The 25,465-nt window shown below is 38.5% G+C and overlaps 2 protein-coding genes across 3 annotated transcripts; one reads left to right on the top strand and one right to left on the bottom strand.

The window, feature by feature from the left end:
* Window positions 1-6,703: 6,703 nt before the first annotated feature.
* On the bottom strand, window positions 6,704-25,218 carry LOC106063361 (sodium-dependent phosphate transporter 1-B-like). Of its 2 annotated transcripts, none has more exons than XM_056016357.1 (14): window positions 24,917-25,218; window positions 22,008-22,250; window positions 19,835-19,936; window positions 19,313-19,453; window positions 19,057-19,142; window positions 17,707-17,803; window positions 17,433-17,555; window positions 16,555-16,692; window positions 15,765-15,871; window positions 15,564-15,642; window positions 14,518-14,564; window positions 13,243-13,382; window positions 12,140-12,325; window positions 6,704-9,202 (listed from the first exon to the last, which is right to left on the bottom strand). In XM_056016357.1, exons 2-14 carry the CDS (start codon window positions 22,198-22,200, stop codon window positions 8,962-8,964), a joined length of 1,680 nt encoding a protein of 559 aa, XP_055872332.1. In that variant the 5' UTR covers window positions 22,201-22,250; window positions 24,917-25,218; the 3' UTR covers window positions 6,704-8,961. The 2 variants fall into 2 exon arrangements, with proteins under 2 accessions (XP_055872332.1, XP_055872333.1); XM_056016358.1 differs by having other exon boundaries at window positions 6,705-9,202; window positions 16,564-16,692.
* On the top strand, window positions 23,733-24,658 carry LOC129923738 (cerebellar degeneration-related antigen 1-like). Its single transcript, XM_056016232.1, has 2 exons — window positions 23,733-23,740; window positions 24,268-24,658. The coding sequence occupies exons 1-2, from the start codon at window positions 23,733-23,735 to the stop codon at window positions 24,656-24,658; spliced, it is 399 nt and encodes a 132-aa protein (XP_055872207.1).
* Window positions 25,219-25,465: the final 247 nt, after the last annotated feature.

The following is a 25,465-nucleotide window of genomic DNA, read 5'->3' as shown; positions in this document are numbered from 1 at the left end:
CTATACACTGTAGCCTACCTATTATCATTTGCAAAACGTTAGACCGTACTTTTTGCTATGCACGAGCGGCATTAACTTCAACACTTCTTTGATGTCTTCGAGGTTGTGTTTGGCCTAATTATTTTGCTGGTCGGCATATACATTTGATGACACTCCCTTTTGTTTTTGCGCCTTCCCTCCCCCGTCTTTTGATCGTTCCATTGGCAGTTAACGAAAAAAGAGGGATGAGAGAAGTTAAGTTAGAAAACATTGATATAACGCAGAAAAACAATTGGGGCGACAATTAGCTCTTTAAAGGATAAAACAGATACCAACACATATAGAACTAGAAGGAAATGAGAAGGCTGACACACTCGCCAAGAGTGGGAGAACAAATTCACAATTAAATTGCACTCGATCCAGAAGAAATGAAGAAACTAATAGTAAATAAAATAAATGAGAAATGGACACTCTCTCATGCGAATCACAAGAAAGATGTTGCCTATTATAAACTCTAATCTTACGACTCAGGACCGGACACAACAGAATGAGACAACATGTCCTTCAAAACTGTTCACTTTACCATGAGGCCCGTATAAGACACTAGCCCCAAAACTGTTCACTTTACAATGAGGCCCGTACAATACACTGGCCCCAAAACTGTTCACTTTACCATGAGGCCCGTACAAGACACTGGCCCCAAAACTGTTCACTTTACAATGAGGCCCGTACAATACACTGGCCCCAAAACTGTTCACCTTACCATGACGCCCGTACAAGACACTGGCCCCAAAACACGCCAATAGAAAGAAAACTATATGGAGAGCTCCCTGATTTGGAAACCACCGCGCAGTTCATCTCGTATATTGGTCTGTCATCTGAACGTTCCAACATAAAAATGAGAACGAGGAAAAAGAAGAAGCTCTTTAACACTAGGCCCATACTTAATAGGAATCAACTTTAACACACACACAGCCACGAAATTGCAAGCCACCCAACTTATTCACAGCTCAATATGAGATTTGTACAGAAAAAGTAAGTTTCCTTTTTTTGTTTATTTTAATAACATCAATCTAAAAATACTACACTTAAGGCTTACAAAAAAAATATTATTTAATTTTAAAAAGACAAATCTAGATCTAAATCATTTTTTTACTATTATAATTAATGGCAAACTTATGCTTAGTATGAAGTCATTGATAATGTATAGGCTTACAGCGCTGTCCCATCCGATACTCAATGAAAGGATCTACATAGTCACATATAGAAGTTCATTCGGTTTGGCTTCTCTACTCACTTAAAAAGTTTGACAACACTTTCTAATCTATCTTAATTTGAAAACTTACATACTGTATTGGTAGACTTTGTTATAATTGTAGGCTACTCATTAATGCAGCACAGAAAGTGACAGATGTATCACCAAAGATCTATCTAGGATGAACATAATGACTTTCTGTACGACAACTTATCCAACATTCATATTCCTGTAGAGAGTACTGTAGACAGCCACCAAGCGACTATGTACACGTTAACATTCACCGGTGAAAGTCGACAGTCTCCGATTTCGTTGTTCTACGGTTACAGCCTCACGGACAAAAAAAGTATTTTGCTTTTACAATAAGAATTTTAAATACAAACAATAAACTTTTTTCTTTCCTTGGCCAGTCTATGGTATATGTATATCTGTCCTGGCCTATAGTGCGCACTAAATGAATAACAATAGGGTTGGGCAGAAAAAAAATTGAATGTTAATTTGAAGCATTTTTATTTCATGAACGTTTTCTCGGAGGTTCTCGTGAATCTATTTGAGTTCAAACATGAATGTAAAGTGTAGGGGGGAAGACAGGAAGAAGACAGACAGGTAGAAGACAGACAGGAAGAAGACAAACAGGTAGCAGACAGACAGGTAGAAGACAGACAGGTAGAAGACAGACAGGTAGAAGACAGACAGGTAGAAGACAGACAGAAAGAAGACAGACAGGTAGCAGACAGACAGGTAGAAGACAGACAGGTAGAAGACAGACAGGAAGAAGACAGACAGGTAGAAGACAGACAGGTAGAAGACAGACAGGTAGAAGACAGACAGGAAGAAGACAGACAGGTAGAAGACAGACAGGAAGAAGACAAACAGGTAGAAGACAGACAGGTAGAAGACAGACAGGTAGAAGACAGACAGGTAGAAGACAGACAGACAGGTAGAAGACAGATAGTAGAACACAGACAGACAGGTAGAAGACAGACAGAAGACAGACAGACAGGTAGCAGACAGAAAGGTAGCAGACAGACAGGTAGCAGACAGACAGGAAGAAGACAGATAGGAAGCAGACAGAAAGGAAGAAGACAGACAGGTAGCAGACAGACAGGTAGCAGACAGACAGGAAGAAGACAGACAGGAAGAAGACAGACAGGTAGAAGACAGACAGGTAGAAGACAGACAGGTAGCAGACAGACAGGAAGAAGACAGACAGGTAGCAGACAGACAGGTAGAAGACAGACATGTAGAAGACAGACAGACAGGTAGAAGACAGATAGTAGAACACAGACAGACAGGTAGAAGACAGACAAGAAGAAGACAGACAGGTAGCAGACAGACAGGTAGCAGACAGACAGGTAGCAGACAGGTAGAAGACAGACAGGAAGAAGACAGACAGGTAGCAGACAGACAGGAAGAAGACAGACAGGTAGAAGACAGACAGGAAGAAGACAAACAGGTAGCAAACAGACAGGTAGAAGACAGACAGGTAGAAGACAGACAGGTAGAAGACAGACATGTAGAAGACAGACAGACAGGTAGAAGACAGATAGTAGAACACAGACAGACAGGTAGAAGACAGACAGACAGAAGACAGACAGACAGGTAGCAAACAGACAGGTAGCAGACAGACAGGAAGAAGACAGACAGGTAGCAGACAGACAGGAAGCAGACAGACAGGAAAAAGACAGACAAGTAGCAGACAGACAGGAAGAAGACAGGTAGAAGACAGACAGGTAGAAGACAGACAGGTAGCAGACAGACAGGAAGAAGACAGACAGGTAGCAGACAGACAGGTAGCAGACAGACAGGTAGAAGACAGACATGTAGAAGACAGACATGTAGAAGACAGACAGGTAGAAGACAGACAGGAAGAAGACAGACAGGAAGAAGACAGACAGGTAGAAGACAGACAGGTAGAAGACAGACAGGAAGAAGACAAACAGGTAGCAGACAGACAGGTAGAAGACAGACAGGAAGAAGACAGACAGGTAGAAGACAGACAGGTAGAAGACAGACAGGAAGAAGACAGACAGGTAGAAGACAGACAGGTAGCAGACAGACAGGTAGCAGACAGACAGGTAGAAGACAGGTAGAAGACAGACAGGAAGAAGACAGACAGGAAGAAGACAGACAGGAAGAAGACAGACAGGTAGCAGACAGACAGGTAGCAGACAGACAGGTAGAAGACAGACAGGTAGCAGACAGACAGGAAGAAGACAGACAGGTAGCAGACAGACAGGTAGAAGACAGACAGGTAGAAGACAGACAGGTAGAAGATAGACAGGTAGAAGACTGACAGGAAGAAGACTGACAGGAAGAAGACAGACAGGTAGCAGACAGACAGACAGGCAGAAGACAAACAGACAGGCAGAAGACAGATAGTTTTAGACACAGACAGACAGACAGGTAGAAGACAGATAGTAGAACACAGAAAGACAGGTAGAAGACAGACAGACAGAAGAAAGACAGACAGGTAGCAGACAGACAGGAAGCAGACAGACAGGAAGAAGACAGACAGGTAGCAGACAGACAGGTAGCAGACAGACAGGTAGCAGACAGACAGGTAGAAGACAGACAGGTAGAAGACAGACATGTAGCAGACAGACAGAAAGAAGACATACAGGTAGCAGACAGACAGGTAGCAGACAGACAGACAGGCAGAAGACAAACAGACAGGCAGAAAACAGATAGTTTTAGACACAGACAGACAGACAGGTAGAAGACAGACATGTAGAAGACAGACAGACAGGTAGAAGACAGACAGACAGGTAGAAGACAGATAGTAGAAGACATAGACAGACAGGTAGAAGACAGACAGACAGAAGACAGACAGGTAGAAGACAAACAGACAGGCAGAAGACAGATTGTTGAAGACACAGCCAGACAGACAGGTAGAAGACAGACAGGCAGTAGAAGACTCAGACAGATTGGCAGAGGACAAACAGAACAACAGACAGACAGGTAGAAGAAAGACAGGTAGAAGACAGACAGGTAGAAGACAGACAGACAGTTTGAAAACAGACAGACAGGTAGAAGACAGACGGACAGGTAGAAGACAGACAGACAGAAGACAGACAGGTAGAAGACAAACAGACAGGCAGAAGACAGATTGTTGAAGACACAGCCAGACAGACAGGTAGAAGACAGACAGGCAGTAGAAGACTCAGACAGATTGGCAGAGGACAAACAGAACAACAGACAGACAGGTAGAAGAAAGACAGGTAGAAGACAGACAGGTAGAAGACAGACAGACAGTTTGAAAACAGACAGACAGGTAGAAGACAGACGGACAGGTAGAAGACAGATAGAAGACAGACAGACGGAAGACTAGGCTCATAATCACTAGGTCCCCACTACTGAACAATTCTAGCACGCACTCCAGGACACGAGAATACGCAACGGACGTGAATAACTTCTCTTTTGAAGGACCGTCTGTGATTCATAAGATTTAGAAAACAGAAGACAAATTATTTAATTTAAAAAAGACAAATCTAGATCTAAATCATATCTTTTTTACTATTATAATTAATGCCAAACTTATGCTTAGTATGAAGTCATTAATGATGGAAATTCTTATAATAATTATAATAATTTATAGGCTTATAGCGCTGTCACATCCGATATTTAATGAAAGGAGATTTATATTTTCAATAAAGGGTCATGATATATTCATTTACAATTCGCGTTTTTGAGAATGTACTTGCAAGTGCCTCTCTAACCGTTATGCATTCTCTTCTTTTAATGGAATGGGTTGCCTGAGTCAGCCAGGAAAACCAATGACTTAGCATATTTTAAGTCACAGATCAACATGCATGACTAGATTGACACATGAAATGCGTAGGACGTAACTATCTTATTTTTTGAAGAAACGTCTGCAGTCTATAAGTAATACCAAAAAAGTTTCAAACTCATTAAGGCTGCTATTGTAGTGTTTATAGTTTTCAGACTACATGCATGTAAAATAAAATAAAAAATAAAATATAAAATACATTATTTAATCCTACGCAAGCATACATCCAGTTTTCGATGAGTTATCAAACTGTATATATTTTGAAGAGAATTAGGCTTACACCTATGGGCGTAGCCGGGAGGAGGGGGGATTCAAATCACCACTTGCCTCAGATCTCATAGTCTGAAAAGGAAACTTTACTTAATGCCCCAGTGCAGCCAACTTAAGTAAACTGCAGTCACCGAATTTCCTAAGCGTAGCCAAAAGGAGTTTTGTGGTTATTCCCCCCCCCTTTCCAATACAAAAACTAAAGCAAAACTATAGTTACCATTTTCTACCAGTCGCTGGACTCCATTAAATAAGTGCAGTGAATAGCAGATTTGGTTTATGAATTTTTTGCGGAAGAGTAGCAAGCTAATTGCACTGTAAATAGGCTACCTCAGAATATGCATTTTTTTAAAGCTCAAAATAACGGAAATAATGCTTGGATCTGGGGCGCAGCCTCTGACCCAGCTGGGGGAGCGCTGACAGCCTAGCTGTTCTTGGTGGTGTGTACTGTCTTTCCACTAATTAAAAGAAGAACCTACTCTAGGCTAAACAAAAACGCCCGAACGAATGAAAAGTCGGAATGTAATGAAGATTAATTACATACATATACATTGCAGAGGGGGGTAGAAAAAAATCCCCCCCCCACACCGAAAAACGCCCATGATATGACGCCATTCATTTGTGGGCCGGTTTATATGGTTATGCCCAGGCCGATTTTGATATCCAGTCCTCCGCCCCTGGAATGTAGAATCTACCAGGAACGGATTTATGCTTGTTTGTGGAACATGAGCCGACATTTTCATTTTATAAAGAAAGTGCGGCTGTTAAAAAAATAAATGAAACAAATATGACGTCATTCTTGGTTTGAGCCGCGAATACAAGATTGTTCCTAGAGAGTGGAGGATTCATGGGAACATTTAAAAAAAAAAAGAGACAAGAAAATGTGTCGGTGGTAAAGCAAGCTACAATGTTTCCCACATTATTTAAGTATAGAAATCTAGCCATTATCCGGCGCGTAAAAAAATAAAACTGCTAATATCCCATTAATTTATGTAAGAACTATGCATACAAAAAAAATATAGAAAAAACAAACAAACCGATAACACTATTTTGTAAGTTGTTAATATTCATTTAATGACAATTTACTATACAAAGAATACATATTGTAAACAAGTTTTTAAAGCTAATAAGTAGATATTAAAATCATATATTATTTTGTCTGTACAAGTGAAGAGATGCTATCAAAATAAAAGTGAACGAGAAATAAAATAGAAATCTGATAAGAAAAGTTTTAAAAAAAGTGAAACAATGAGAAAATAATCTTTTTTTTTTCATAGATAAATGTTTCACGAACCAGCTTTTACTTCTAAGCTTCTGTTCAAATATATATATATATATATATATATATATATATATATATATATATATATATATATATATATATATATATATATATATATATATAATATATTTAAATATTACAATTACAAAAGAAGCATAACACATCTGAACAAAAAAAAAAACCGTCACTCATTAATTTTGGATGGTGATTTTAACAAACAAATTTTCGATTATAAACAATGTCAAGGACGTTATATAAAAGGATCACAGCTGCCAACTCAATCATTAAAATTAGTTTGCGCTCAAAGCGAAAGAGTTTGATGTTGCAGAGCTAAAACGCGGCCTTTAGTCATCTAAAATACACAGCTAAAGAGCGCTTCCTAATGTGACCCTATCTCACGTACATTTGACATTAAAATGTAGGAAACGTTTTCCATTCAGACCTTGACATCCTCGAGGGAAGTTCATGTGGCCAGCACAACGACCAAACAGCCTTTACTTTCCCCAACTAATGTCAGTTACCCAGAGATATTCTGAGACTCCAGAATTTCAAAACTCCCCTTCTTCGCTAGGATTTTTGCTCGTGATCCATCGATTCGGCGGTCAAGCTTCTGATTTGGCCTCTACGCCACATTATAATAAAAAAAAAGGAATGGTAAACTAAGAACGACAGCAGTATTTCACGTGACTATGTGGACCCATTTGAGACCTGCATATTTTGTCACACCTGCTGCAGCCAATTGTATTATCCAACGGGGTCTAGTTCAATTCTTCTTTACCCGTCTACTTTACCCTATGTCAGCAAACTGAAGCCTGACTGAATCTGTAAGCTCTTGAAAAAAAAAGGATCGCTCCGTAAATTCCCCATTACTTGATATGTATTCGACCCAGTACATCATATCCAACAACACTCTACTGGATAAAGACATAAACAACAGTATAGCCAAGGCAATGGCCACCATGTCACGGTTGCAGAAAAGAGTCTGGGACAACATATTGCTGACTAGCAGTACTAAAGCCCTAGTCTACCGGACCTGTGTGTTGAGCACCTTGCTGTACGGAAGTGAAACATGGTCAACCTACTCAAGGCAGGAAAAAAAGCTGAATGTCTTCCACCTCCGATGCCTAAGGCGGATCTTTAAAATAAGGTGGCAAGATAAGATAACAAATGAGGAAGTGCTACATAGAGCAGGATGCCAGGACATCCGCTCTGTTATCAGCAGCAGACGCCTTGGCTGGCTTGGCCACGTTCGTAGAATGCCAGTAGGTCGACTTCCACAGGACATCCTGTATGGCGATCTAATTGAAGGCAAGAGAGCCGCTGGTCGCCCACTTTTACGTTATACGGATGTATGCAAACGCGACATGAAGCTCTTCAAAATCGACACTGGCAACTGGGAAGAGGTGGCACTGGACAGATCCACATGGAGAGAGAGCATAAAGGAAGGGTCACAGATTGCAGATGTCATACACAACAGAAGCAGAAAGAAGGGTGAAAATGCAATGGCGCCTGGTGATTTTATATGCCCAACCTATGATCGCAGCTGTGTATCAAGGATTGGCCTCTTTAGTCACACAAGAGGTTGCAAAGGGAAAAGATCGTCTCACGAGACGTAAAATGCCACAGACATCTGCCAAATGAAAAGTAGTTTTACTTCCTTACAGTAACCATGTTCTGCTGGTAGCCGCAGTGGACACACATGTAAAAAATAATGTTCTATAAAAATACAAAACAGCAACAACCATAACAAAGAACAGAAAATTAAAAAAAAAAAAAGATGAATTGCTCGGCTCGTCCCCGAGCATATAATAATTGTTTCTAAAAGTCCCTAACCTATAAAACTAAAAGTTATTCACTACCTCTCTCTCGACTCACTGACCTGGATATTCAATATTTTGTGTTTAAACTAACAATTAATTTCATCGAAGATCTCAAGGCTACATAACTTCAGCGTAGGTAAAAGCTTAAGACATTTGATGCCATTATTGTTTTTAAATGGATAAACCATTAGACGTTCTTGTCTTTAGTGTTTAAAATCCAGCTTAGAAACAACGAAATACATGAAATTAGAATCCCATTCAACGTTACTTGTCCTGTAGTGACTTCAATAACGATAATTTGAGGCCCAGTTCTTTCTTTGCGGGAAACTGTGGCATATGAAAGGCACATTTGCAAACGTTCAATAAGACAATAGTTTCGCCTATTTAAATAGGTCATGATGATCTGGGAAGTAGGAATTCTCACGATCAAAGAATGCATCATGATATTACTAATTGCTTCAGCTTGGAATAAGCTGTGAAAATGCTGTCACCGTTTTTTTTTGTACCCACTTCACTAAAAAATGCATATTGCAATAAGATCCGAAGAACTTTTTTTTGGTGTCGGAAACTAAAGGGCGAATCGCTCCAGCAGGAACATCATCAAAGCACTTAGTGCGCCTGATGCCGGTAGGGTGACGACCCAGGCGATGAATATGTTTCTGAACAGTGACCAGTCCACGTTCTCGTTGGACCGCACTCGGCCTGTGAATATGATGGAGCCAACCTTACAGTGGGTGGTAGATATGGGCAGTCCTAGGTACGAGGCTAACAGGACTGTTGTGGCTGCGCCAATCTCGATGCAGAAACCACTGAGGAAGGTAAAAATGTTGCTAATTAAAATAAACTTTTGAGATGAAAATGACCAGCAACTAGTTCGACACACACCTGGACAACAGAAAACGTAGATAACAAAAAAATCTGGACAACTGACAATTGACAGCTACAACGGGGACAACAGAAATATTGACAGCAGTTACAAAGACATTAGAAGCAAGACAACAGAAACATTGACAGCAGTTACAAAGACAGAAGCAAGACAACAGAAACATTGACAGCAGTTACAAAGACATTAGAAGCAAGACAGCAGAAACATTGACAGCAGTTACAAAGACAGAAGCAAGACAACAGAAACATTGACAGCAGTTACAAAGACATTAGAAGCAAGACAACAGAAACATTGACAGCAGCTACAAAGACATTAGAAGCAAGACAACAGAAACATCGACAGCAGCTACAAAGACATTAGAAGCAAGACAACAGAAACATTGACAGCAGTTACAAAGACATTAGAAGCAAGACAACAGAAACATTGACAGCAGCTACAAAGACATTAGAAGCAAGACAACAGAAACATTGACAGCAGTTACAAAGACATTAGAAGCAAGAGAACAGAAACATTGACAGCAGTTACAAAGACATTAGAAGCAAGACAACAGAAACATTGACAGCAGTTACAAAGACAGAAGCAAGACAACAGAAACATTGACAGCAGCTACAAAGACATTAGAAGCAAGACAGCAGAAACATTGACAGCAGTTACAAAGACAGAAGCAAGACAACAGAAACATTGACAGCAGTTACAAAGACATTAGAAGCAAGACAACAGAAACATTGACAGCAGCTACAAAGACATTAGAAGCAAGACAACAGAAACATTGACAGCAGTTACAAAGACAGAAGCAAGACAACAGAAACATTGACAGCAGTTACAAAGACATTAGAAGCAAGACAACAGAAACATTGACAGCAGCTAGAAAGACATTAGAAGCAAGACAACAGAAACATTGACAGCAGCTACAAAGACATTAGAAGCAAGACAACAGAAACATTGACAGCAGCTAGAAAGACATTAGAAGCAAGACAACAGAAACATTGACAGCAGCTACAAAGACATTAGAAGCAAGACAGCAGAAACATCGACAGCAGCTACAAAGACATTAGAAGCAAGACAACAGAAACATTGACAGCAGCTACAAAGACATTAGAAGCAAGACAACAGAAACATTGACAGCAGCTACAAAGACATTAGAAGCAAGACATCAGAAACATTGACAGCAGTTACAAAGACATTAGAAGCAAGACAGCAGAAACTTTGACAGCAGCAACAAAGACATTAGAAGCAAGACAGCAGAAACATTGACAGCAGCTACAAAGACATTAGAAGCAAGACAGCAGAAACATTGAAAGCAGCTAGAAAGACATTAGAAGCAAAACAGCAGAAACATCGACAGCAGCTACTAAGACATTAGAAGCAAGACAGCAGAAACATCGACAGCAGCTACAAAGACATTAGAAGCAAGACAACAGAAACATCGACAGCAGCTACAAAGACATTAGAAGCAAGACAACAGAAACATCGACAGCAGCTACAAAGACATTAGAAGCAAGACAACAGAAACATCGACAGCAGCTACAAAGACATTAGAAGCAAGACAACAGAAACATTGACAGCAGCTACAAAGACATTAGAAGCAAGACAACAGAAACATTGACAGCAGCTACAAAGACATTAGAAGCAAGACAACAGAAACATCGACAGCAGCTACAAAGACATTAGAAGCAAGACAACAGAAACATTGACAGCAGCTAGAAAGACATTAGAAGCAAGACAGCAGAAACTTTGACAGCAGCAACAAAGACATTAGAAGGAAGACAGCAGAAACATTGACAGCAGCTACAAAGACATTAGAAGCAAGACAGCAGAAACATCGACAGCAGCTACAAAGACATTAGAAGCAAGACAACAGAAACATTTACAGCAGCTACAAAGACATTAGAAGAAAGACAACAGAAACATCGACAGCAGCTACAAAGACATTAGAAGCAAGACAACAGAAACATTGACAGCAGCTAGAAAGACATTAGAAGCAAGACAGCAGAAACTTTGACAGCAGTTACAAAGACATTAGAAGCAAGACAACAGAAACATTGACAGCAACTACAAAGACATTAGAAGCAAGACAACAGAAACATTGACAGCAGCTAGAAAGACATTAGAAGCAAGACAGCAGAAACATTGACAGCAGCTACAAAGACATTAGAAGCAAGACAACAGAAACATCGACAGCAGCTACAAAGACATTAGAAGCAAGACAACAGAAACATTGACAGCAGCTACAAAGACATTAGAAGCAAGACAACAGAAACATTGACAGCAGCTAGAAAGACATTAGAAGCAAGACAACAGAAACATCGACAGCAGCTACAAAGACATTAGAAGCAAAACAGCAGAAACATAGACAACAGCTACTAAGACATTAGAAGCAAGACAGCAGAAACATCGACAGCAGCTACTAAGACATTAGAAGCAAAACAGCAGAAACATAGACAACAGCTACTAAGACATTAGAAGCAAAACAGCAGAAACATAGACAACAGCTACAAAGACATTAGAAGCAAGACAGCAGAAACATCGACAGCAGCTACAAAGACATTAGAAGCAAGACAACAGAAACATAGACAACAGCTACTAAGACATTAGAAGCAAGACAGCAGAAACTTTGACAACAGCAACAAAGACATTAGAAGCAAGACAACAGAAACATAGACAACAGCTACTAAGACATTAGAAGCAAGACAACAGAAACATTGACAGCAGTTACAAAGACATTAGAAGCAAGACAACAGAAATCTGCGACAACAACAACAACACAAAAACCTGGACAACATCAAGCTGGACAAAGAAAACGCTCACATTTTGAGTTGATAACCTTTAAATTAGAAGTTGTATAAAAGACATGATCTACCTGGAAGGTGTAACTTTAGCCAAATCTTCTCCTATTGTCTGGATGACTCTCCGACCAAGAATCCAGAGACCAAAACTTATGCCAGCTCCTCCGTAGACCAGAATCCATATTGGCGTGGGTGCCTTTTGAGCAACACTGCCTTCATTACAGATCATCCAAACGCCAATCAATGGGCCAATGGCATTGCTAAAATGATACAGGAGGCAGACAGAGTGACCAGACCATATGCTATGATAAAGTAGACTAACTTTGATATATTATAATCACAAATTCTAAAAGGTGCGTAAATGTGTTTAGGGAGATAACTGCTAGTCAAGTCGACGACTTTATTTTCGGTATTCTTCCCCTTTATCAAAAAAAAGTGTTGAAAAAAATATTGAAAATAATGGAAATAAATCTAGAATCATATATGTTATATCTCATATTCTGAATTTTACATGACGGCAAAGTGCAGTATTAAATGATCAATAGGTTTAAATCAATTACTTTCGTTCTTCTTGGTCTAAATTTTAATTCGATTACTTAAATTAATAACAATTAAAATTAAATTGTGCCACCTGTAGCTGCCCCCCCCCCCTAATCTTGCCTGAATTGAGAAATGACGCTCACTTGGGATCATCTGCTTAAAAGAACAGCCACCCTTTAAAAAAAAGATGGTTCTAATTGCTAATACTACTCTCCGAAAAGAATACGTACGTTTTTAAATTGTTTTACAGTTGTTTCGGATTTTCTTTAGAGTTAAACATTATCTACTTCCTAGCCGAAACGTCCCGCAGAACAACACGGTAGGGATGGCAGCAGGCAGGGTATGAACCCGAGGCCATAGAGAAGTCCGAACGACAGACTACCACACGACCAGACAGCCATCCATATAAATAGAATATAAATATGCTAACCAAAAGAAAATCCGCTGGCGAGGACAAACGCAGACGGCGAAAAGAAAATCTAAATCGGCCACCTGTGGACAATGGTTATGCTTGCCCTGGATATGGCAAAATATGTAGGTCTCAGCTGGGGCTGTGCAGCCACGGGAAATACTGCATTCCTCACTGATCTTCGGACTCGAAGACAAGCCTTATTATTAGTATTATTATTATGCTAACCTGACGTCATTGCCACCATGAGCGAAGGAGCCAAAAATAGCTGTCAGAATTTGAAGGAAAGAAAACAGTATTTTGGTTTCAGGCTTGTCTTCAATCATTTCTCGTCCCAGTTGTTTCTTGTCAACTTTCCAATGAGCTGCCTGTGTAAAAAAAAATGTGACATAAAGAAAAAAAAATTGTGACAATTTAAACGACATTTTGTGACAATTGAGTATGATTATGTTTGATTGTGACATATGGCATGCACATAAGTGAAATAACAGAGTAACAGAATATAATATTCTAATGGTCTTCTTATAGATCTACACTTAGAAGACGGTGCGCAAAATGTTCTTGGACGTGTAGTAATGTATTACACTCTTTAATGACTAGGACACCTACATGCGGAAATACCCGAAGACCTAGTCTGTTCAAGGTATTGAAATGTTCTAGTCTACTAGCCAAATTTAAATTATTTTACTTAATAGTTTGAACAATTATAACAGCCAAACTAGAGTTTTCCCAGTGTGGCCAAGACCAATCGGTATAATAGGCCTGAAATTGTACCTACGACGTCGCAACCTGTGGGCTCGTTGCCACGTCACGGGTCATGACGTCAGACTCCACAAGCACTTCAACCTCATTGATACTTGCTACAGGAAGTAGAATTATCCTCATTGCGAGAGGGGTACTTATCATGTGTAATAATGCTTCAGAGAAGAAGCAGTGGCCGATGATGGGGAAGCGAAAACAGGAGGGGGCAGGACATTAGATCTATATATTTTGTTTACATTATAACTAGATAGCTTAAGCGATGGAGACAGACAACATGTAACCTTACAACCTTATAGCACGACTTTTTAAATATATGTATGAGCCTGAATGAAGTTTATTACCTCGGGACTCGCGAGAACTTTCCTTCAGGGAACAGCACTGTCGTGAATTTGTTTATATCTATTGTCGCCCCTAGTGTTTGTTTACATTTGTGGATTCACGTTAGATTGTGTACTGACCATATTCCGTGTCTTGATCTTTACTATGTGTGTAGTTATTTTCGTCATTCAGTGTAATGAAGCTTTAGATGTTAAATATGTTTGTTGTTATTTTAAAGGAAAAATAAGATAAGGCAGATTAAGAAAGTAGTGGGAAGACAACATAAAAGAATGGACGGACCTGTCACTGAAAAAAGATTCTATCAAAGGCAAAAGACAGAGAGGCACGGAGAAGGACGGTCAAAAGATCAGATGTGGTGATCTCAACGGTCCAACAGACTAAGGGATAGGTGAAGGTCATTACCTCAGCATCGCTGACAATTTTGACATCCTTCACATGTCCTGATTTGCCTGAAACGAAATACGACGCATACATATTTTAGAGAACCATGTTTGAAATGCCCGTTCACTAAGTGTCAACTCATTTAACTTTAACTTGAATACAGTTTGCAGGCTAACAGAAAGAACAGCAATCAATAATGTTGGAAAATTCAAATAGGCTATTACTTATTTTCACTGTGATATGTGTATAAAATATCTTCCTACTTTTAAAACCTCTCATCCTAAAGTAGGGTATTTGTTACAGCTTTCCTATTTTATATTTACTTATAACTCTCTGACAACTGCCTTCCTAATCCGTCTAGGTGTCCCGAGGTTCCGCTGTAAACAACTAGATCTTTACACAGAAACTTTAATGAACTTGACGGCATATATCAAACACTGCACACATTACTTTTGACAACTAACACACTTCCGGTGATTGGCTCTTTTGTAAAAAAATAGATTATACATACATACACACATTCACCCGTGACAGTATTGTTAAAAATATGAAAATATAAGTGGATTTTCAATTCCGTCCTAATTAGCCCCTCATCCCCTTAACAATAATTGTTTAACCGGATGGTCAGAACTTAAAACGGCGCGAACTAAAAAAACAAAGTCGGAAATAAAAAATGAATGTATAAAGCGTAGACATAACATATATTTGATATCTATAGTGTAAAGATTGCTGAAAATTTTTTTATTTTTTGTTCTGAAAATGTTAATATCGGAGATTTGAATGATACTTTTAGGTAAGAAGATTGATCATCATTATTATTTTAGCGTTTTATTAGCGCCTTCTTGTTAATATAATTGAAAAATCTAGAGAAACCTTAGGGATGAAAGCGATTATAGATGGAGATAATATTTAATTCACAATAATGTCTTTACAGTCTAGCCTACCAAATACATGCGCTAATCGGTCAACGTTCTGGCCTGATCACTTAGTACTGAAAGTGTTTAAAAGTGTTGAAGCATTCAAGTCATTAAAAAAAATAATTAATCAGTTGAGTAATCCAAACTTACAAACATGACCTAGAGTTGTGCTTCCTAGCAAATTGTCTTTATCATTTGAGGTCTTCAAAGGTTGAATTTCAAAATGAACCTGAGCAAAAAAATACAAGAATAACTTAAAAAACAGACAACATTTTCCAGTCTTTTTTTTTTTTACTTAAGAAGAAAGATTGTGGTAAATTACATAAACACTAAACACAAGACAATCATTACATCTTTACAGTTTAAGCCATTTTCACCATCAGTTTTCCAAAGACCATCTTCATCAGCCTTATTTCTATCAAGCATTTTAGAGTCTCCACGATCAGCTTGGTTTAAACCTATAGGCGACAAAAGACATACGATAATAATTTTTAAAATCCATCCCTGATTTATGTTTAAATAATATTGTAAACTAAACATTGTTAACTAATTCACATCAAATAGTTTTTACAGTTAATGGAGTGACCTTTCTGAAAATTAATCTCCTGTGTTGACACGCAAAAACGAGTTTTATGTGCGAAATTTCAGCTCGATAGAATAATGAAAAGTGGGGGATTAAGTTATTTGATTTATTTTTTAGAGAAAGTAAAGTTCCCCCTTCAGACCTTGCGATCAATAGGGCAGATCATCTGTTTCATCGGAGGCCATCTTCTTTTACACAGATGGGTATGTACTTAAGGACCCCGCGAGAGCCGGGTATGGGGCCTTTATTTGTTACCCGGACCTCGAACCCGACAAGCTGTCAGGCGCATTCGGCCTCGCCGCATGAGTTTGTTTAAAACCTAAACACTCTACCATATAATATTGGGTAACCACAATAAAGTGTAATTCACACACATTATTAGCTTATGTTACTAATTGGACCATATGTAGAATGTTCAATACTATCGTTAATTTTGTAACGAAGCAATTTATTATTTTCCTAGCACATTTCTGCTGATTGTTAAGTCTTCAACTCTAGATTAAGTGATTTATGATGTCAAGGGCCTTTAATTTTCATGACTTTTGATTTGAAACTCACCATTCTTACCGTTATAATTTTTACTTTTTCTTTTAAATCTTTCTAAGAAATTGGTTGTCTGTTTGGATTTGATCTCTGTCTTCACGATGTCGCCAATCTTGTCCATTGTCTTCCCGTCCTTAGACTTGCTATCTTCGCCTGAAATTAGACACACAATCAGAAACTTTCCATTTCGGTACTTTTTGGAAGGCAAATAAATTTATACTCGTATTTCCGAGAACAATGCATTTGAACCACATACAAAACATACAGCAGTAATTTGAATTGAAAAATCTATTGTGAGGATTATGCTAAGAGAACTGATGTACATTTTAAATTCGCTTTATTTTATATTTAATTATAATGTGCACAATCCTAACCGACTTGACTTTCAGAGCAAAGTATTTTTTCCTCTCGAAAAACTATTAAGATATTCAAATTTTTAACTACTGACTAGGGAAAACTTAAGACACTGAGAAATAAAGCCGAATTTGATAAATCTCTGAATTGGTCAACAATACTTTCATCGAATGACTTGTGTTGAATTTTCATGTTGATTTTATTTTATTTCCTTCCACATTACAAATTATATTCTAGCCAATTAAAAAATATCTAGGCAATAAAAAAAACAACAACAGAAAGCAACAATATCCTTGAATAATCACAGTTCCTTTCTCGAGCCTACTCGTGGGAAAAGTAAGTCATTTTGCGTTTTCTAAAAAGGGAAATCACTAAGGAAATTTAGAAAGTTTATCTCTTTATATTGATTATCGTTCCTATTCCGCATTTCTCTTGCAAGGGAGTATTTTTCAATTTACTTTAGTTGGATTGGATTTAAAATGGTAATTTGCAAGCAGCAGTTTAAAATAACGTCAGAGAAACGTCCACTTCTATCTCACCTGCCATTATTCTTTTCCTCATCCAAGGTACCACACAAACCTTAACCACTACTGCGACAATGACAGACAGGCCCAGAGAGATGATAATGCCACCATAGTTTGGTATCCTGTCAAAGTAAAGAACTGAAACAAGAGTCAGATAATCTGCTTCATCCGTTAGAAATAAAAATGGCAAGAAAACTTTTTAAATTTTTTTTTTTTTGGTAGAAATTAAATTGCATATAAGAAGTAAATAGAGGACTAGTATGAGTCGTTCAATTTCAAGCGGTCTTACGTTCGGATCCATCCAGAAAGACAGATAACGCGTTGACACAAACAGTAAATGCGTAGAACAAAGGAAGCATCTTGAGGCCCGGTTCAAGGGGTTTGTCCTGAGGAGCAGCATCAAACAAACACAGAGAGAGAATATTAGAAACATGTTTACGTTGATACAATGAACTATTCTGAGAACTACGTGGCTGAAATTATCTTATCTTATAAAATACAGACGTTACTTCAAAAAAAGAAGATGATTACGTTATACACCTGTCCTTAGGTCAATCTAGCCATGCATGTTTATCAATGGCTTAAACTCTGCGAAGTCATTGGTTTTCCTGGATGACTCAGGCTTTGATGCTTTGATGGTAGAAGAAGGAGCATATGGAACAAGGGATGTGCTTTTATCTTTGTGTCTTTCTGAGTATCTTATTAGGCTTTGTTTTTTTCTGATTAATTTATGTTCACTAAACCTTAGGAGACAACGGTCAATACTAACTTGCTTTGAGAAATACAAAAGGCTGGATGGATACCTCCCAGATAGAAAACTAGTAGATGGTTGGAGATGCAGAATGCGTAACCAGATGCAGTCTATTATGCATCAGCCCCTCTAGACTATCTGATAAAGCTGGCCTTTCCCCCTACAGACAAAACATTCAACGTTTTCATCGATTTGGTGTCGCCTCATGGCCCCAGAATTTCGCTAGTGGACCCTAATACCACTAATCTAAAGTATCCATCTAAGGAACTTCAAATACTAGCTCTGTAAACCATCAATGCCTTTAAACCCAGTGCCATTTGGCATGAACTGAATAACTTGAATAAATTTTAATTTTCATTGTATTAAAACTGTTCACGTAAAATAACTGGTTTGTGGGAAGTTTCAAAGGCTCTAGAAGTCATGTCAAGCCCAGAGAGTTTGAAAGCAGCCTAGCTTATTTTATGACACTCAAAGGAGAGGCTGTTGATATGAAAGTAAAAGCTGATTTTGATATAAATGTGAGTTTAATATTAATGAAAATATTATATTGAGGGAGGCCCCGGGGCTGAGCGGTAAGGTGTTTTGCTTCCGAATAGGGGATCATGGGTTCGAATTTCGGAATCCTTGGATGCCACCCAGTTCTAATGAGGAAAAACGCAATTGTGTCATAATTTTACTGCAAGCAAATGATTAAATGTGAGTGTTTAGGGTTATAAAAGAGGTGGAGTCTTCGTGCAAAGAAATTTTTGATCGCTTACCTTCAGCAGGTATGCCTTGAGTACATGTGTGTATGTATGAGCAGCCATGTATATGTGTGTATGTATGAGCAGTCATGTATGGTTGCATATTTTCGTATCTGATGAAATAAAGTGTACATTCACTTCGTACCTTGTTTAAAACTAATCTTCTCACTAACACAAACAGTAAAACAGAAATAAGTCCAGACGTGACAGGGGATAAAAACCAGGAACCAACTGAAATAGAATTAGATAATGAGTTGCAAACATAATGATAATAATAATAATACTAATAATAATAATAATTAAGCTATAAATAACAACATACCTCATTAAAAGTAGATTTACATAAAATGCGTGGGCTTCTAGATATGCGCACACGCTTTGAGCCGGCTTTGTAAACTTACTTATAAACCCTAGTTTTCCCCAGCCAATACCGCGAGCGCCCTTGGCTACAAGGCTGAATCCAATGGTGGCTCCAACTATACTGTGAGTAGCTGATACAGGAAGACGCAGCAAGGTTGCTATAAACATCCATATACAGGAACCTAGAGAGATATACATAGACACAACGTAAACCTCTGGTCAACTTTGACCTTTAACAGCGGTGTTATGTCTGATTATTTTTAGAATTAAAGGACAGAAAAAAAAAAGGCAAAAATCATTTTTTCATGTGTTTTTAACCATTCTCAACATTAAACTACAAGAGTAGGAAAAAATTAGGCGTTTTAGCATATCATTCGAGTTGAACAGCTGGAGGAAAATGTCTTCGACTGCTTTAGATGTGACAAAATGTCAGATTGAAACTTGGTTTGTGTGGTCTTGTCAACTACTGCACCCATTCTGAAATCTTCGGAATCGAAGACATTGCATTCTAGAGTTACACAATTACAAAAAATCTAAAATTAAAAAAAACAAACAGTAATTACCTGTTAAAGCTGAAAGGTTTCCCATAGCCAACAGTTTCTCGGAATTGTTATATTGCATAGGATCTATAATACCCTTCCGTATTGTATCAGACACTCTATAACCTGTATATAGGGAAGAAGACACACTGCATAATTTTTTAACCAATAGTGTTTTAAAAAACTCTATAAGAGCCTGAATTTTCACATCGGTTGTTATGTACAAGTCCAATATAATAAATATGAATAACTTCTAGTATTCATTTGCATTCATCCTTCAAGTAACATTTACATTAAAATGACAATCCATAAAAATGAATAAAAAATTCCACAGATCCTGTACATATATTTATTGAATATAAAATACTTCTCCAGATTACATGACCAGATCTGTGAACATTGGTAGAGATATTTCAAAACAATATTTGAAACATACTCTTATATAGTAATAAGATGATAATAGATTTGAGTTTCCTATACGTATTGAAACAGCATGGCGATGAGAAGCTGCAGAATCTTCCTTAGTCTCTAATCTGCAATGCCCTATTCTTCGTTCTGCCTTCAATGCCCGTGCGGAAATAAACCCGTCATATAACATGTAATTTATCACGCTGCTCCTCTAATATACACTAATTTAAATTGTGGGAAGTCTCTTTGCACCATTTTATAACTTGCAGTGTGCCCAACTATTCTGGTCAACAATGTTTTATTATAAGATCATATATAGATATATATATATTGTTATAAACTTGGTGGTGGCACAGAGAGGGGTAGTGGTGTGTGTGTAGTCAGCCGACGCAAATCGCCCCAGGCCAGCGCTAGACGAGCGGTCAACCGTGACGAGCCACGACTGTCAGCCGAGTCGTGTCAACAGGACGGTTCAGGAAGGATCGCAGCGTCATGAGAGTTGTAGTCACCTGACCACCTAGAAACGTCGAGCGGCGTTCTGTCCGGCTCGAGAAGGCCAGTAGGGACCCTATATAAAGAGAGGAGGTGTCGCAGTCAAGACGGTTCAGAAAGCGGGTTCACGACAGGAGTTCAGAACACGGTCGACTACAGCACAGTTCAACGGTGTGGTTCTGTACGGAGCATTACGACGGTTCAGTGCGGAGTACTGTCAAGTACAGTTGAGACGAACGGCGTCTTGATCGAGTCCGACACAACGAGCCCAAGTGTGTGAAGTCAGTCCCGAACTGTTGAACCCAGTGCAAGCCCGGAACGAGACGGAGAGGCCAGTGCAAGACTTGATACGGCGGAACGGTGTTATCGGAGAGATATTTGTTATCGCAGAGCTATTTGTACTGTTCTACGTGCTGCCAATTGTACAGTATTGGCTGTTATTTATGGACATTAAACCTTTACGTTATTTTGGAGCCATGACTTGTCAAGTTCTTTAAGTTGGTGGTGTATGGTGCAGTTTGCAGAGAGCCTGGATAGTGAGATTCGTAACAATATATATATATAACATACCATGATGAAACGACTTCTGGAGTGGTGAGAATACTGAAAATCTTAGGTATACACTACTACAGACGCTGTTAGGACTTATCTACAACACTCTTAAAGAGATACTTGTTTGAGAAATATGTTGAAAATACAGTGGTTTAACATTGTAGAAAACAGCAAACTGTAGAGTTGGGTGGACAGTACAGATCTTGGGAAGAAAGTGGAGATGGATTGACCACACGCTAGGAAAAATACTATCTACACTACTACAGAGATAAAGAGGCCTTAGATTTAAACCCCGAGGGCACAAAACCAAAATGAACTAGGCGGCGCAGTGTACTAGATGAAGCTGAGAGGATAGGAAAGAGCTGGGAACAGTGGCGTAGCTAGGGTGGGGGTCCAAATTAAAAAAAAAACGGGCCTCCACTTGAAGGGGCCCCAAAATGAGTGTCCAAAATTTGTTTTTACATAAAATAATACGCCTTTATCTCATGTCATGGTGTCAAATGTCAAAATGCAGGCGCCCACTAAAGAGGTCAAACCCCACCCCCGGGACCCGAATCCTTAGCTACGCCACTGGCTGGAAAGCAATTAAAAGACTAACAAGAGACCTTGATAAGGAGGCGTATTTTTTTGTACTGTTCCATGAGGAGAACAAAGGATAGTACCAGTACTTAACGAAGCTTTCAAATAAGAACAAGTTTGTTTCTTTAAAAAAAATATATATCTGTCTTGTGACTAATTAACATACCTATCAACACTGCTCCCAACACCTCAAAGATAGACGCCAAGATGCAAGCCTTGAGAAGGGTTATCACCTTAGAGCCAACAGATGTCCCAAATGCGTTGGCCACGTCATTGGCCCCGATACCAAAGGCAAGTAGGAATGCTATGATAAAAGCGAGGATGACGATCCACAACCAGTCACTGGGGATATCAGACATTTTCAATGCCCGTCGAGTCTGTCGTAAGCTTCAGATTTCCACAAGTCCACCTGCTCAAAAAAAAAACAAAACCAAAAAAAGACAATGAAACATATAATGCTGTAGACAATTAATCCAAGACAAACTTAGACTCAAATAGCTTTGTACAAAGCTTATATCAACTCACGCTGTCTGTCTGTCTGTCTGGGTGGATTCTTGGACACGTTTTGTCTCCCACTTTCCTTTCTGGGATCAAGTTGAAATTGAGCACAATTATTATTGTCAATGACAACACAGGACTCAACCAAAACAATTAACTAATTAGTTGATCAATCAGTCGTAACCAGAAGTACAGAAATGGGAATCAAATTGGAGCATGTCTTTCCACCCAGAAAAATGTCAGTTGTTAAGAGTAACAAAAAAACTAAAACAAATTAATTCCACTTATCTTATTCATGGCATACCAGTAACACAGACTAAAAACGCAAAATACCTAGGTGTTATAATAAATGAAAAACTGTCATGGAATCCACATATTGATGAAACTACAAAAAAATCAAACAAAGCATTAGGATTTATTAAAAGAAATTTCTCTAAATCAAATAAGAACATAAAACTAAAATGTTATTTAACCTTGGTTAGGCCAATAATAGAATATGCATCCTCCGTTTGGGACCCCTCAACTCAAGAAAACATTAAGAAACTGGAACAGACACAAAATAGAGCAGTGAGATTCATAACAAACGAATATTCACATTTGACTAGAGTAACACCGTTAGTAAAATCACTAAATTTAGAAAGCCTTCAGGACAGAAGGCTCAAAAGTAAAATAGCAATCATACATAAAACACTGAACCATAATCTTCAAATACAAAAACAAAATTTAATAAAATACTCTGAAAGACACAAAGATAAAGGCACATTCCTCGTCCCATATGCTAGGACAAATTTGTACAAATACTCCTTCTTCCCTAGTGCTATTAGAGCATGGAATGGGTTGCCTGAGCTAGCCAGGAAAACCAGTGACTTGACAGAATTTAAGTCATTGGTTAATATGCATGACTAAATGCATGACGCGAAGGACGTAATCATCTTCTTTTTTGAAGTAACGTCTGTATTATATAAGATAAGAAGTAACCAATAAATTTTGTTTTATATAGAAGAAATACTAAGCTAAGGGGAGATACACCTTGCAGTACTGGGAGATTTGGCAGCGATTGAACGGTGATTTTTCTTCACTCAATATAAACTATTTTATTTTTATTTTTGCTAATTGTTTTATTTTTAAACCACTAGATTTATATTTACTAAACATCTCTAGCACCCCAAGCTATTAATGTCTTGATTGCATCCGTAGGCACGTGATCATTTGTATGTTTAAACATTTTTTACGCTTCCCGACCTTTTTTTTTTCTTCTTCTATATATAGGTCACCTACACAGGGCACACGTTAGTATAGTCTAGATCCCTAAAGTTATGTGTTTACACAACTGAGTGATATATTGGGGTTAAGATACACAGGCCATCGAGTAGTTCAATAATATGGCTAAAAAATGTTGGTGTAAGACTTTTACTATAAGCACCACTAAGATAGACAAATAGTCCTAAGTAAGGAGAGTAGGTTAGCATTAGTTTTATCAGTCTTCAGTTTTCTAAATAGTTTCTTCATTGTAAGCCTCTCCAGATCTCAAGCAAAGCTGTTTCAAAGACTTACCAGGAGCGTGCCAAGAGTTTTAGAACTGTTATGAAAGAATCAGCGAATCCCTACACACGAAATGTATCCAGCACTGGATCTTAACATGGTAAGGGCCCCTAAACTATTTGAGATATGGGGCCCTTTATAAGTCCAGATATTATGTTTAAGTGCCAAATATGATTTTCAGATACCAATAATAATCATAACAAACTCACTCTAGCATTTTTCTTGGAGGCCCCCCGCTTCCCAAAGAAAGTGGGGGCCCTAAACATTAGCTTGCGTAGCCTATATGTAAAGTCTGCACTGAATGAATCAAGGAGTAGAATTCCAGAGAAAAGAGAAAATTTGACAGGGCGAGACAGGTTCGGTCATTTGTGAGACTGTGACTTCAGAGATGACATAGACGACATAGACTTCAGAGACGACATAGACTTCAGAGATGACATAGACTTCAGAGACGACATAGACTTCAGAGATGACATAGACTTCAGAGATGACATAGACTTCAGAGATGACATAGACTTCAGAGATGACATAGACTTCAGAGACGACATAGACTTCAGAGATGACATAGACTTCAGAGACGACATAGACTTCAGAGATGACATAGACTTCAGAGATGACATAGACTTCAGAGATGACATAGACTTCAGAGATGACATAGACTTCAGAGATGACATAGACTTCAGAGACGACATAGACTTCAGAGACGACATAGACTTCAGAGACGACATAGACTTCAGAGATGACATAGACTTCAGAGACGACATTGGCCCAACCTAAGAATGCTTTAAAATGAATCCTTCTATAGGAATGCTCTAGCGAACCCGTGCAATCAAAACTTGCAGCTGATTGGTATAGAGGTCTATATTATTTGTTTTATTAGAAGAACAAATTTGAAGCAGGCGCTTTCTTGACTCACGTCTAGCAGCAGACGTCCTGTTAAATCCTCCCGTTCCCCAAGATAACTTAAAGACGAATCAAAATATTGCATAGAAAATACTGTTATTTTGTTCCCCATATAAATTGTTCTCGCTTTACCTTAGTGTCAGTTCAAAATACCCTGTAATGAAGTTGCCTACAATTCACTGGACAAAGTCTCTTCATTCAATTCACAGGAACAATGCCCTTCTAGTTTTCGAGTTCTTTGTACTAGATCTACGTCAAGCATTAGCAGTTCACGTATCTTAGTAATGCCAAGACCTAGTTTTAAATTGACCTCCTGACGAAACAAATCCAACTGTCCAGACGAATTCAGTTCAGTGCTGACTTAACAGGAGCCTGAAATTCACGTGTTACGGAATCAATGCAATAATATCACGTAGAGCAGGCGTTGAGCCGTGCCGTCTGCAAAGTAAAACGAAATAGTTCTGGCTCTGTTATATAGTCCTTATTACGTCATTCGGTGGCGTAGTTCAGTGGAAGTGGGTTCAGGTAAAATACTCTCAAACCACATATTTCACATTTCAGCATCGCTTTCGAGACTTAGACGAGTCGGAATAGTAGATAAGTCAATACGGATAGATGGACACAAAATAAACAACCTTAGGTTTTTATAGCAGTAAACTAACATTAGTATTGGCTAAAACC

This window comes from Biomphalaria glabrata, chromosome 17, assembly GCF_947242115.1.
Source record: "Biomphalaria glabrata chromosome 17, xgBioGlab47.1, whole genome shotgun sequence".
NCBI classification, from domain to species: Eukaryota; Metazoa; Mollusca; class Gastropoda; family Planorbidae; genus Biomphalaria; species Biomphalaria glabrata.
The sequence above is the reverse complement of the archived record's forward strand: the minus strand, read 5'-3'. Positions and strand labels throughout refer to the sequence as shown.